This window comes from Salvelinus fontinalis, chromosome 38 (genome assembly GCF_029448725.1).
Source record: "Salvelinus fontinalis isolate EN_2023a chromosome 38, ASM2944872v1, whole genome shotgun sequence".
Taxonomy (NCBI): Eukaryota; Metazoa; Chordata; class Actinopteri; order Salmoniformes; family Salmonidae; genus Salvelinus; species Salvelinus fontinalis.
This window is the reverse complement of record NC_074702.1, coordinates 6903561-6916297: the sequence shown is the minus strand read 5'-3', so window position 1 is coordinate 6916297 and position 12737 is coordinate 6903561. Positions and strand designations below refer to the sequence as shown.

The 12737-nt window shown below is 48.2% G+C and overlaps 1 protein-coding gene across 5 annotated transcripts in view; it reads right to left on the bottom strand.

Annotated features, from left to right (window-relative positions):
- The window catches only part of LOC129838045 (protein tweety homolog 1-like), a 191638-nt gene that overhangs the window by 5076 nt on the left and 173825 nt on the right, over positions 1-12737 (bottom strand). For 2 of the 5 annotated variants that reach the window (XM_055904713.1, XM_055904711.1), the window contains exons 8-14: positions 5568-5643; positions 5371-5426; positions 4986-5078; positions 4775-4867; positions 4542-4681; positions 2998-3058; positions 7-85 (exon numbers count right to left, since the gene is read on the bottom strand). In XM_055904713.1, coding sequence (XP_055760688.1) covers positions 47-85; positions 2998-3058; positions 4542-4681; positions 4775-4867; positions 4986-5078; positions 5371-5426; positions 5568-5643 — 558 coding nt within the window. In that variant the 3' untranslated portion in view covers positions 7-46. The other 3 variants (XM_055904709.1, XM_055904714.1, XM_055904710.1) reach the window with 3 other exon arrangements.

Sequence of the window (12737 nt, the reverse complement as noted above, 5' to 3'; positions counted from 1 at the left end):
ACTCACAGAGGGGGGTGGGGACTGCCTGTCAGTCAGGGGTAGGCTCTCATAGCCAGGGTTGCCATTGGAGGAAACGTTTGGAGTCCTGTGTAGAGACAGAAAGAGAGAGGAAACGAAAGGAAAAGGAAGAAGGCAAAAGAGGAGGAAGAGGAGCAGGAGTGGAGAATGAGTGAGAGAGAGGGGAAAAAGGGATGAGACACATTGAGAAAAACGAAAAGAGGGAGGTGGACCAAAGGACGGAACCGAGGTGGGGTAAGAAGAGAAAGGGAGGAAGAGCGATTAGCGAAATGGTGATGTAGAAACGGACCTCCTTATAACTGGTGGCATTAGTGTTATTAGGGCACTACATCTACGTAGGCAGCGGGATAGCTGGTGGTTTCAGCATGGGGGACACAGATATTATACACACAGTCCACTCCTGATAAGTGCACTTTGGGAAATGCAAACTCATGTACAATGATGAAGTGCACATTTGTGTACAACGTGTACGTGCATTGCAACTTAAAACTTGAGACTTCACCAGTCCCAATTCAAAATACATTCATCTTTAATTGCTCTGGATATCCACATGCTCCACTTTAGTGCGTGCTTTCCAGACAGCCCCAAACCAGAGCATTTATCAGGAGTCCACTGCATTCTTATTGTTTATTGGGTACCTGGAATCTGAGTTCCTTTACTCTGGGCAGTTTGGTCATGATACTGTTACTATTAGATCTAGGCTAGGGCCACTGATGATCAGTGTTTACAGCACCTGAATACACCAACTGGACTTGGCATTTAGTTATGTTGTACATGCTAAGGCATAAGGAAGGAAAGTACACTTCTTAGGGCATTAACTGAACTTGCAAAGTATAGAAAGAGAGTGAAAGAGAGGAAGAGACAGTGAGAGGGAGTGAAAGACCGAGAGAGAGTGATAAAGAAATAATAAAGGACAGAGACAGAGAGAGAGAGGTGAGAGTAATTTGAGAGACTTGATAACATGAGACTTGAACACCACAATGTGGATGGTGGGTGAGAGTGATGGAGTTTTACCTAGGTCAACCTGAGCCTCATATCTCCGCAGTATTAAGGCCTGTGTCTCAAATGACACACTATTCCCCATATAGTGCACTACTTTCGGACACTTGGCCCAAAGTAGTGCACTATATGGTGAATAGGGTGTCATTTGAAACACACTCAAGATCTGTGAGTGATCGATCGGACCAGTCTATGTCTGTCTTGGAAGGCGCGACAGACCGATAGACAGACACACAGAAAGACAGACTTCTGGAGTTGTGTCTGTTTCTCTGCCTACCCTGCAGTCCACAGTAGCCCTATCTGTGTGTCTGTTTCTCTGCCTACCCTGCAGTCCACAGTAGACCTGTCTGTGTGTCTGTTTCTCTGCCTACCCTGCAGTCCACAGCAGACCTGTCTGTGTGTCTGTTTCTCTGCCTACCCTGCAGTCCACAGTAGCCCTGTCTGTTTCTCTGCCTACCCTGCAGTCCACAGCAGACCTGTCTGTGTGTCTGTTTCTCTGCATACCCTGCAGTCCACAGCAGACCTGTCTGTGTGTCTGCTTCTCTGCCTACCCTGCAGTCCACAGCAGACCTGTCTGTGTGTCTGTTTCTCTGCCTACCCTGCAGTCCACAGCAGACCTGTCTGTGTGTCTGTTTCTCTGCCTACCCTGCAGTCCACAGTAGCCCTGTCTGCTTCTCTGCCTACCCTGCAGTCCACAGCAGACCTGTCTGTGTGTCTGTTTCTCTGCCTACCCTGCAGTCCACAGTAGCCCTGTCTGTGTGTCTGTTTCTCTGCCTACCCTGCAGTCCACATCAGACCTATCTGTGTGTCTATTTCTCTGCCTACCCTGCAGTCCACAGCAGACCTGTCTGTGTGTCTGTTTCTCTGCCTGCCCTGCAGTCCACAGTAGCCCTATCTGTGTGTCTGTTTCTCTGCCTGCCCTGCAGTCCACATCAGACCTATCTGCGTGTTGTTTCTCTGCCTACCCTGCAGTCCACAGTAGCCCTGTCTGTGTGTCTGTTTCTCTGCCTACCCTGCAGTCCACATCAGACCTATCTGTGTGTCTGTTTCTCTGCCTACCCTGCAGTCCACAGCAGACCTGTCTGTGTGTCTGTTTCTCTGCCTGCCCTGCAGTCCACAGTAGCCCTATCTGTGTGTCTGTTTCTCTGCCTACCCAGCAGTCCACAGCAGACCTGTCTGTGTGTCTGTTTCTCTGCCTGCCCTGCAGTCCACAGTAGCCCTATCTGTGTGTCTGTTTCTCTGCCTGCCCTGCAGTCCACATCAGACCTATCTGCGTGTTGTTTCTCTGCCTACCCTGCAGTCCACAGTAGCCCTGTCTGTGTGTCTGTTTCTCTGCCTACCCTGCAGTCCACATCAGACCTATCTGTGTGTCTGTTTCTCTGCCTACCCTGCAGTCCACAGCAGACCTGTCTGTGTGTCTGTTTCTCTGCCTGCCCTGCAGTCCACAGTAGCCCTATCTGTGTGTCTGTTTCTCTGCCTACCCAGCAGTCCACAGCAGACCTGTCTGCGTGTTGTTTCTCTGCCTACCCTGCAGTCCACAGCAGACCTGTCTGTGTGTCTGTTTCTCTGCCTACCTATCCTTTACTTTTGTTCATTAACATAGCAGACTTAGTCAGTAGGTCTGTGTGTGTTCATGCACGCTCTTGTTGCATGATCTTGTTGGCTTCAGTTGGGAGCTTCGAGTTGAAGTTACACCAAGGCACAGATCTAGAATCAGCTTAACCTCCCCCAAGTCTTCATCCTCAACCACTATAGTAAAAAAACTGACCTTAGATCAGTGACTGGGGGCAACTTCATCTTATTCCCGGGGGGTCTCTCTGAGGCAACTCTGTCTGTCTGTCTGTCTGTGTGTCTGTGTGTCTGTGTTACTCACGGGAGGGGTGGCGCGCTAGAAAAGGGAGGAGTCCACCCGGCCCCCTGGTAATTATAGAAGGGGGGCAAGGCCCCTCGCTGAGACCCCACGGCCGGCTGTCTACGTGCCTGATGGGAAGTGAAGGGGTCCTCGCTCTCGCTGTCCGAATCTTCATACTCCTCGGAATCACTGTCGCCCGTCGGAGAGAGGGGAGAGGAGAACTCATGAGAACAACAATTACGGGTTTTGGTAACACTTTGTATGAACCTGTGAAATCCTATGGAACAGATACGGAACACACTCTTCATGTGTGGAAGACAGCCACAACATCTGTGTACTTTTACCCTACTGTACAAGAAAACAAAAAAAATGTTGTAAAATAGTAATATACAGTACTGTGTAAAAGTTTTAGGCAGGTGTGAAAAAATGCTGTAAAGTAAGAATGCTTTCAAAAATACACATGTTAATAGTTTATATTTATCAATTAACTAAATGCAAAGTGAGCGAACAGAAGAAACATCTACATCAAATCCATATTTGGTGTGACCACCCTTTGCCTTCAAAACAGCATCAATTCTTGTAGGTACACTTGCACAAAGTCAGGGATTTTGTAGGCATATAGTCAGGTGTATGATTAAACTATTATAACAAACAGGTGCTAATGATCATCAATTCATTTCTGAAAATGTTGGGGATTTGGTCAGAATTAATGGTCTCCTCAATACTGAGAAGTACAGGCAGATACTTATCCATCATGCAATACCATCTGGGAGGCATCTGATTGGCCACAAATTTATTCTGCAGCATGACAACGACCCCAAACATACAGCGAAAGTAATTAAGAACTATCTTCAGCGTTAAGAAGAACAGGGAGTCCTAGAAGTGATGGTACGGCCCCCACAGAGCCCTGATCTCAACATCATCGAGTCTGGCTGGGATTACATGAAGAGAGAGAAGCACCTGAGGCTGCCTAAATCCACAGAAGAACTGTGGTTAGTTCTCCAAGACGTTTGGGCCAAGCTACCTGCCGAGTTCCTTCAAAAACTGTCTGCAAGTGTACTTACAAGAATTGATGCTGTTTTGAAGGCAAAGGGTGGTCACACCAAATATGGATTTGATGTAGATGTTTCTTCTGTTCGCTCACTTTGCATTTAGTTAATTGATAAATATAATCTATTAACATGTGTATTTTTGAAAGCATTATTACTTTACAGCATTTTTTCACACCTGCTAAAACTTTTGCACAGTATTGTATATATATATTTTTTATCTGTTAAATTAATGGGTTTGTGATGGTGCATTCAGCAATGCCCTTTGGAATACAGACCTCCTGTAAATTTTACATCGATATTCGCAAATAGAAAAAATGTATCCCCTTGTTGATCCCTGAATCTTTTTCCCTTCATGTTTCTGGCTGTGACACAGTTGGAAGCTGTTTACTACAGACAGACAGAACCTCTGACAGACCTGGAGGTACAGTAGTGAATTACATATCCATCCAGTACGTCAACCCACACCTAGAGATGCACCTCAATCTAGTACAACCTTACCTGACTGCTGAGCATGTTCAGAGGAAATGTTCAACTCTGATGTAGAAAACTTCAACATCAACATTATGACATCAATAATATATCTCCTTCTCTCTCTCACACACACACAGACAGACACACACCTGGGGAAGCTTCTCCAGGCGCCGGGCAGGGAACAGAGGATGGCAGTGAAGGCCAGAGCCGAAAGGAAAGAGTAGAGGGAGAGGTAGAGCAATCCCTCCATCCCGTCATAGCACAGGCCTTTCAAAGAGTCAATATAATCCTAAGAAACAGAGACAGAAAGAGCAAAAAGACTTGAGAAAACAGCAAGAACACACCAGAGGCCATTACACCCCATGTTAAACACTAGTCCTACCTTGTTGAGACCTCGACAGTTGAGTAGCGCCACTAGCTGGTGAAAGTTGCCCTCTGTGGCATTGAGAATCTGCTGAACCTCCCTGAGTGACTTCTACAACGACAATAGGTAAGGATAATATCACACTTAGTTTCATAAACATGTCACTGTGCTTTATATATTTGGCAGCCATTTTGTGTCATGGGTTGCACCCTGGCCCAGTGTGATGTACCTCTGCCTTGGGGACCTGTGGGAGAGCATTCCGGTCCAGGCTGGATAGGTGTGTGTGGATGCTGGAAAGGGCCCTCTGTGACTGGGTCAGCAGCTGCAGACAACAGGTCATTGAAAATATTGCTTAGCATCCTCATGCTAACACTGTATAATCTATAAATATCCTGATCAGTAACTATCAGATAATACAAGTTTACTTACTGTCCTATATCAGTGCCACCAGGGTTGGAATTATAGACCTGCCCAAGAATAATACTAACCCCCATATATTTACATTGGTTCAGCCCAATAATTTCAGGGCACTCAGAAGAGTCCATGTGTTATTGAAACCCTGATCCCCAAACACCACTACGTGAGACATAGCATCTACAGAGAACAGTTACTACCTGCTGGAAAGGGCTGTTCATACGTCTGCTGCAGGTCAGGTAATAATCCAACACGTCTGGATAGGACAGAGGACAGCAGCAGACCATCAATCAGCAATGAATACAGTGTGTCAGGGCATTTCAGCATCAAAATGAATGGCTATATGAATGAAATGATCAGAGACTCTTTGTTAGTGTGCAGCGATGCACTACTGTACCTGAGCTGGTCCCAGAGTTGAAGTGGGTGGAGTTGAGCACAAACGTGTTGGGATCTGTACAGAAGTCACTGACAGCCTGGAGATGCAGAGAGAGGTAGAGGGGGAAGAGAGGTAGAGAGGGATATAGAAAGAAAGACATAGAAAGAGAGAGAGGTAGAGAGATGCAGGGTGAGAGAAATGGAGGGAGAGATCACAAGGGAAAAGTTAACAGAGACACACTGACTGACTGACACACTTCCCTCAGATATCTGACTGCAGCACTTGGCCCACTGCCAGCTCTATTGATTTACTGAGTGAATCACATGATGCAAAGATCTACTGTACATTTCCATGCTGTATAGACCTACTGTCCCTCTCCATACTGCATAGATCTACTGTCCCTCTAGATACTGTATAGACCTACTGTCCCTCTCCATGCTGTATAGACCTACTGTCCCTCTCCATGCTGTATAGACCTACTGTCCCTCTCCATGCTGGATAGACCTACTGTCCCTCTCCATGCTGTATAGAACTACTGCTCCTCTCCATGCTGTATACACCTACTGTCCCTCTCCATACTGTATAGACCTACTGTTCCTCTAGATACTGTATAGACCTACTGTCCCTCTCCATACGGTATAGACCTATTGTCCCTCTCCATACTGTATAGACCTACTGTTCCTCTCCATACGGTATAGACCTATTGTCCCTCTCCATACTGAATAGACCTACTGTCCCTCTCCATACTGAATAGACCTACTGTCCCTCTCCATACTGTATAGACCTACTGTCCCTCTCCATACTGCGTAGACCTACTGTCCCTCTCCATACTGCGTAGACCTACTGTCCCTCTCCATGCTGCGTAGACCTACTGTCCCTCTCCATGCTGCGTAGACCTACTGTCCCTCTCCATGCTGCGTAGACCTACTGTCCCTCTCCATGCTGCGTAGACCTACTGTCCCTCTCCATGCTGCGTAGACCTACTGTCCCTCTCCATGCCATGCTGCGTAGACCTGTTTTGTCCCTCTCCATGCTGCGTAGACCTACTGTCCCTCTCCAAGCTGCGTGGACCTACTGTCCCTCCCCAAGATGTGTAGGCCTATTGTCCCTATCCATACTGTATAGACCTACTGTCCCTCTCCATGTTGTATAGATCTACTGTCCCTCTCCATGCTGTATAGACCTACTGTCCCTCTCCATGCCGCATAGACCTACTGTCCCTCTTCCTGCCGCATAGACCTATTGTCCCTCTCCATACCGCATAGACCTACTGTCCCTCTAGATACTGTATAGACCTACTGTCCCTCTCCATGTTGTATAGATCTACTGACCCTCTCAATACTGTATAGACCTACTGTTCCTCTCCATACTGTATAGACCTACTGTCCCTCTCCATACTGTATAGAACTATTGTCCCTCTCCATGTCGTATAGACCTACTGTCCCTCTCCATGCTGTATTGACCTACTGTCCCTCTTCATGATGTATAGACTTACTGTCCCTCCCCATGATGTGTAGACCTACTGTCCCTCTCCATGTCGTATAGACCTACTGTTCCTCTCCATACTGTATAGACCTACGGTCCCTCTCCATACTGTATAGACCTACTGTCCCTCTAGATACTGTATAGACCTACTGTCCCTCTCCATGTTGTATAGATCTACTGTCCCTCTCCATACTGCATAGATCTACTGTCCCTCTCCATACTGTATAGACATACTGTCCCTCTAGATACTGTATAGACCTACTGTCCTTCTCCATGTTGTATAGATCTACTGTCCCTCTCCATACTGTATAGACCTACTGTCCCTCTCCATACTGTATAGACCTACTGTCCCTCTCCATGTCGTATAGGCCTATTGTCCCTCTCCATGTCGTATAGGCCTATTGTCCCTCTCCATGTTGTATAGACCTACTGTCCCTCTCCATGCTGTATTGACCTACTGTCCCTCTCCCTGATGTATAGACCTACTGTCCCTCCCCATGATGTGTAGGCCTATTGTCCCTCTCCATGCTGTATAGACCTACTGTCCCTATCCATACTGTATAGACCTACTGTCCCTCTCCATACTGTATAGACCTACTGTCCCTCTCCATACTGCATAGACCTACTGTCCCTCTCCATGCCGCATAGACCTACTGTCCCTCTCCATGCCGCATAGACCTACTGTCCCTCTCCATACTGTATAGACCTACTGTCCCTCTCCAAACTGCATAGACCTACTGTCCCTCTCCATACTGCGTAGACCTACTGTCCCTCTCCATGCTGCGTAGATCTACTGTCCCTCTCCATGCTGCGTAGACCTACTGTCCCTCTCCATGCTGCGTAGACCTACTGTGCCTCTCCATGCTGCGTAGAGCTGTTTTGTCCCTCTCCATGCTGCGTAGACCTACTGTCCCTCTCCATGCTGCATGGACCTACTGTCCCTCCCCAAGATGTGTAGGCCTATTGTCCCTATCCATACTGTATAGACCTACTGTCACTCTAAATGTTGTATAGATCTACTGTCCCTCTCCAACACTGCATAGATCTACTGTCCCTCTCCATGCTGCATAGACCTACTGTCCCTCTCCATACCGCATAGACCTACTGTCCCTCTCCATACTGTATAGACCTACTGTCCCTCTCCATACTGCATAGATCTACTGTCCCTCTCCATACTGTATAGACCTACTGTCCCTCTCAATACTGTATAGACCTACTGTCCCTCTCCATGCTGCATAGACCTACTGTCTCTTTCCATACTGTATAGACCTACTGTCCCTCTCCATACTGTATAGACCTACTGTCCCTCTCCATGTTGTATAGACCTACTGTCCGTCTCCATGCTGTATTGACCTACTGTCCATCTCCATTATGTATAGACCTAATGTCCCTCCCCATGATGTGTAGGCCTATTGTCCCTCTCCATGCTGCATGGACCTACTGTCCCTCCCCAAGATGTGTAGGCCTATTGTCCCTATCCATACTGTATAGACCTACTGTCTCTCTCCATGCTGTATTGACCTACTGTCCATCTCCATGTTGTATAGATCTACTGTCCCTCTCTATGCTGTGTAGACCTACTGTTCCTCTCCATGCTACATAGAACTACTGTCCCTCTCCATACTGTATAGACCTACTGTTCCTCTCCATACTGTATAGACCTACTGTCCCTCTCCATACTGTATAGACCTACTGTCCCTCTCCATGCTGCATAGACCTACTGTCCCTCTCCATGCCGCATAGACCTACTGTCCCTCTCCATGCCGCATAGACCTATTGTCCCTCTCCATACCGCATCGACCTATTGTCCCTCTAGATAGTGTATAGACCTACTGTCCCTCTCCATGCTGTATAGACCTACTGTCCCTCTCCATACTGTATAGACCTACTGTCTCTCTCCATACGGTATAGACCTACTGTCCCTCTCCATACGGTATAGACCTACTGTCCCTCTCCATACGGTATAGACCTACTGTCCCTCTCCATACAGTATAGACCTACTGTCCCTCTCCATACGGTATAGACCTACTGTCCCTCTCTATACGGTATAGACCTACTGTCCCTCTCCATACGGTATAGAACTACTGTTCCTCTAGATACTGTATAGACCTACTGTCCCTCTCCATACGGTATAGACCTACTGTCCCTCTCCATACGGTATAGACCTACTGTTCCTCTCCATACGGTATAGACCTACTGTCCCTCTAGATACTGTATAGACCTACTGTCCCTCTCCATGCTGCATAGACCTACTGTCCCTCTCCATGCCGCATAGACCTACTGTCCCTCTCCATGCTGCATAGACCTACTGTCCCTCTCCATGACGCATAGACCTACTGTCCCTCTCCATGCCGCATAGACCTATTGTCCCTCTCCATACCGCATAGACCTATTGTCCCTCTAGATTCTGTATAGACCTACTGTCCCTCTCCATGTTGTATAGACCTACTGTCCCTCTCCATACTGTATAGACCTACTGTCCCTCTAGATACTGTATAGACCTACTGTCCCTCTCCATACTGTATAGACCTACTGTTCCTCTAGATACTGTATAGACCTACTGTCCGTCTCCATACGGTATAGACCTACTGTACCTCTCCATACGGTATAGACCTACTGTTCCTCTAGATACTGTATAGACCTACTGTCCCTCTCCATGCTGTACAGACCTACTGTCCCTCTCCATGCTGTATAGACCTACTGTCCCTCTCCATGCTGTATAGACCTACTGTCCCTCTCCATACTGTATAGACCTACTGTCTCTCTCCATACGGTATAGACCTACTGTCCCTCTCCATACGGTATAGACCTACTGTCCCTCTCCATACAGTATAGACCTACTGTCCCTCTCCATACGGTATAGACCTACTGTCCCTCTCTATACGGTATAGACCTACTGTCCCTCTCCATACGGTATAGACCTACTGTCCCTCTCAATACGGTATAGACCTACTGTCCCTCTCAATACGGTATAGACCTACTGTTCCTCTCCATACGGTATAGAACTACTGTTCCTCTAGATACTGTATAGACCTACTGTCCCTCACCATACGGTATAGACCTACTGTTCCTCTCCATACGGTATAGACCTACTGTCCCTCTAGATACTGTATAGACCTACTGTTCCTCTCCATACGGTATAGACCTACTGTTTCTCTAGATACTGTATAGACCTACTGTCCCTCTCCATACGGTATAGACCTACTGTTCCTCTCCATACGGTATAGACCTACTTTTCCTCTCGATACTGTATAGACCTACTGTCCCTCTCCATGCTGTATAGACCTACTGTCCCTCTCCATGCTGTGTAGACCTACTGTCCCTCTCCATGTTGTATAGATCTACTGTCCCTCTCCATGTTGTATAGATCTACTGTCCCTCTCCATACTGTATAGACCTAATGTCCCTCTCTATACTGTATAGACCTACTGTCCCTCTCCATGTTGTATAGATCTACTGTCCCTCTCCATGTTGTATAGATCTACTGTCTATCTCCATGTCGTATAGACCTACTGTCCCTCTCCATGTCGTATAGACCTACTGTCCCTCTCCATGTCGTATAGACCTACTGTCCCTCTCCATGTCGTGTAGACCTACTGTCCCTCTCCATGTCGTGTAGACCTACTGTCCCTCTCCATGCTGTATAGACCTACTGTCCCTCCCCATGTTGTATAGATATACTGTCCCTCTCCATGCTGTGTAGACCTACTGTTCCTCTCCATGCTACATAGAACTACTGTCCCTCTCCATACTGTATAGACCTACTGTCCCTCTCCATGCTGCGTAGACCTACTGTCCCTCTCCATGCTGCGTAGACCTGTTTTGTCCCTCTCCATGCTGCGTAGACCTACTGTCCCTCTCCATGCTGCATGGACCTACTGTCCCTCCCCAAGGCCTATTGTCCCTCTCCATGCTGTATAGACCTACTGTCCCTCTCCATGCTGTGCAGACCTACTGTCCCTCTCCATACGGTATAGACCTACTGTCCCTCTCCATACGGTATAGACCTACTGTCCCTCTCCATACGGTATAGACCTACTGTCCCTCTAGATACTGTATAGACCTACTGTCCCTCTAGATACTGTATAGACCTATTGTCCCTCTCCATGCTGTGCAGACCTACTGTCCCTCTCCATACTGCATAGACCTACTGTCCCTCTCCATGCTGTGCAGACCTACTGTCCCTCTCCCTGCTGTGCAGACCTACTGTCTCTCTCCATGCTGTGCAGACCTACTGTCCCTCTCCATGCTGTGCAGACCCACTGTCTCTCTCCATGCTGTGCAGACCTACTGTCCCTCTCCATACTGCATAGACCTACTGTCCCTCTCCATACGGTATAGATCTACTGTCCCTCTAGATACTGTATAGACCTACTGTCCCTCTCCATACGGTATAGACCTACTGTCCCTCTCCATACGGTATAGACCTACTGTTCCTCTCCATACGGTATAGACCTACTGTTCACTCTCTCTCTCTCTCTGGGACTCTCACTCTCTCTCTCTCTCTGGGACTCTCACTCTCTCTCTCTCTCTCTGGGACTCTCACTCTCTCTGGGACTCTCACTCTCTCTGGGACTCTCACTCTCTCTGGGACTCTCACTCTCTCTCTCTCTCTGGGACTCTCACTCTCTCTCTCTCTGGGACTCTCACTCTCTCTCTCTCTGGGACTCTCTCTCTCTCTCTCTCTGGGACTCTCACTCTCTCTCTCTGGGACTCTCACTCTCTCTCTCTCTCTGGGACTCTCACTCTCTCTCTCTCTGGGACTCTCACTCTCTCTCTCTCTCTGGGACTCTCTCTCTCTCTCTGGGACTCTCTCTCTCTCTCTGGGACTCTCTCTCTCTCTCTCTGGGACTCTCTCTCTCTCTCTGGGACTCTCTCTCTCTCTCTCTGGGACTCTCTCTCTCTCTCTCTCTGGGACTCTCTCTCTCTCTCTCTCTGGGACTCTCTCTCTCTCTCTCTCTCTGGGACTCTCTCTTCCTCGGGACTCTCTCTCTCTCCTCTCCTCTGGGGACTCTCTCTCTCTCTCTCTGGGTCTCTCTCTCTCTCTCTCTGGGACTCTCTCTCTCTTCTCTCTGGGACTCTCTCTCTCTCTCTCTCTCTGGGACTCTCCTCTCTCTCTCTCTCTGGGACTCTCTCTCTCTCTCTCTCTCTGGGACTCTCTCTCTCTGGGACTCTCTCTCTCTCTCTCTCTGGGACTCTCTCTCTCTCTCTCTCTGGGACTCTCTCTCTCTCTCTCTGGGACTCTCTCTCTCTCTCTCTCTCTGGGACTCTCTCTCTCTCTCTGGGACTCTCTCTCTCTCTCTCTGGGACTCTCTCTCTCTCTCTCTGGGACTCTCTCTCTCTCTCTGGGACTCTCTCTCTCTCTCTCTCTGGGACTCTCTCTCTCTCTCTGGGACTCTCTCTCTCTCTCTGGGACTCTCTCTCTCTCTCTGGGACTCTCTCTCTCTCTCTGGGACTCTCTCTCTCTCTCTCTGGGACTCTCTCTCTCTCTCTCTCTGGGACTCTCTCTCTCTCTCTCTCTGGGACTCTCTCTCTCTCTCTCTCTGGGACTCTCTCTCTCTCTCTCTCTGGGACTCTCACTCTCTCTCTCTCTGGGACTCTCACTCTCTCTCTCTCTCTGGGACTCTCACTCTCTCTCTCTCTCTGGGACTCTCACTCTCTCTCTCTCTCTGGGACTCTCACTCTCTCTCTCTCTCTGGGACTCTC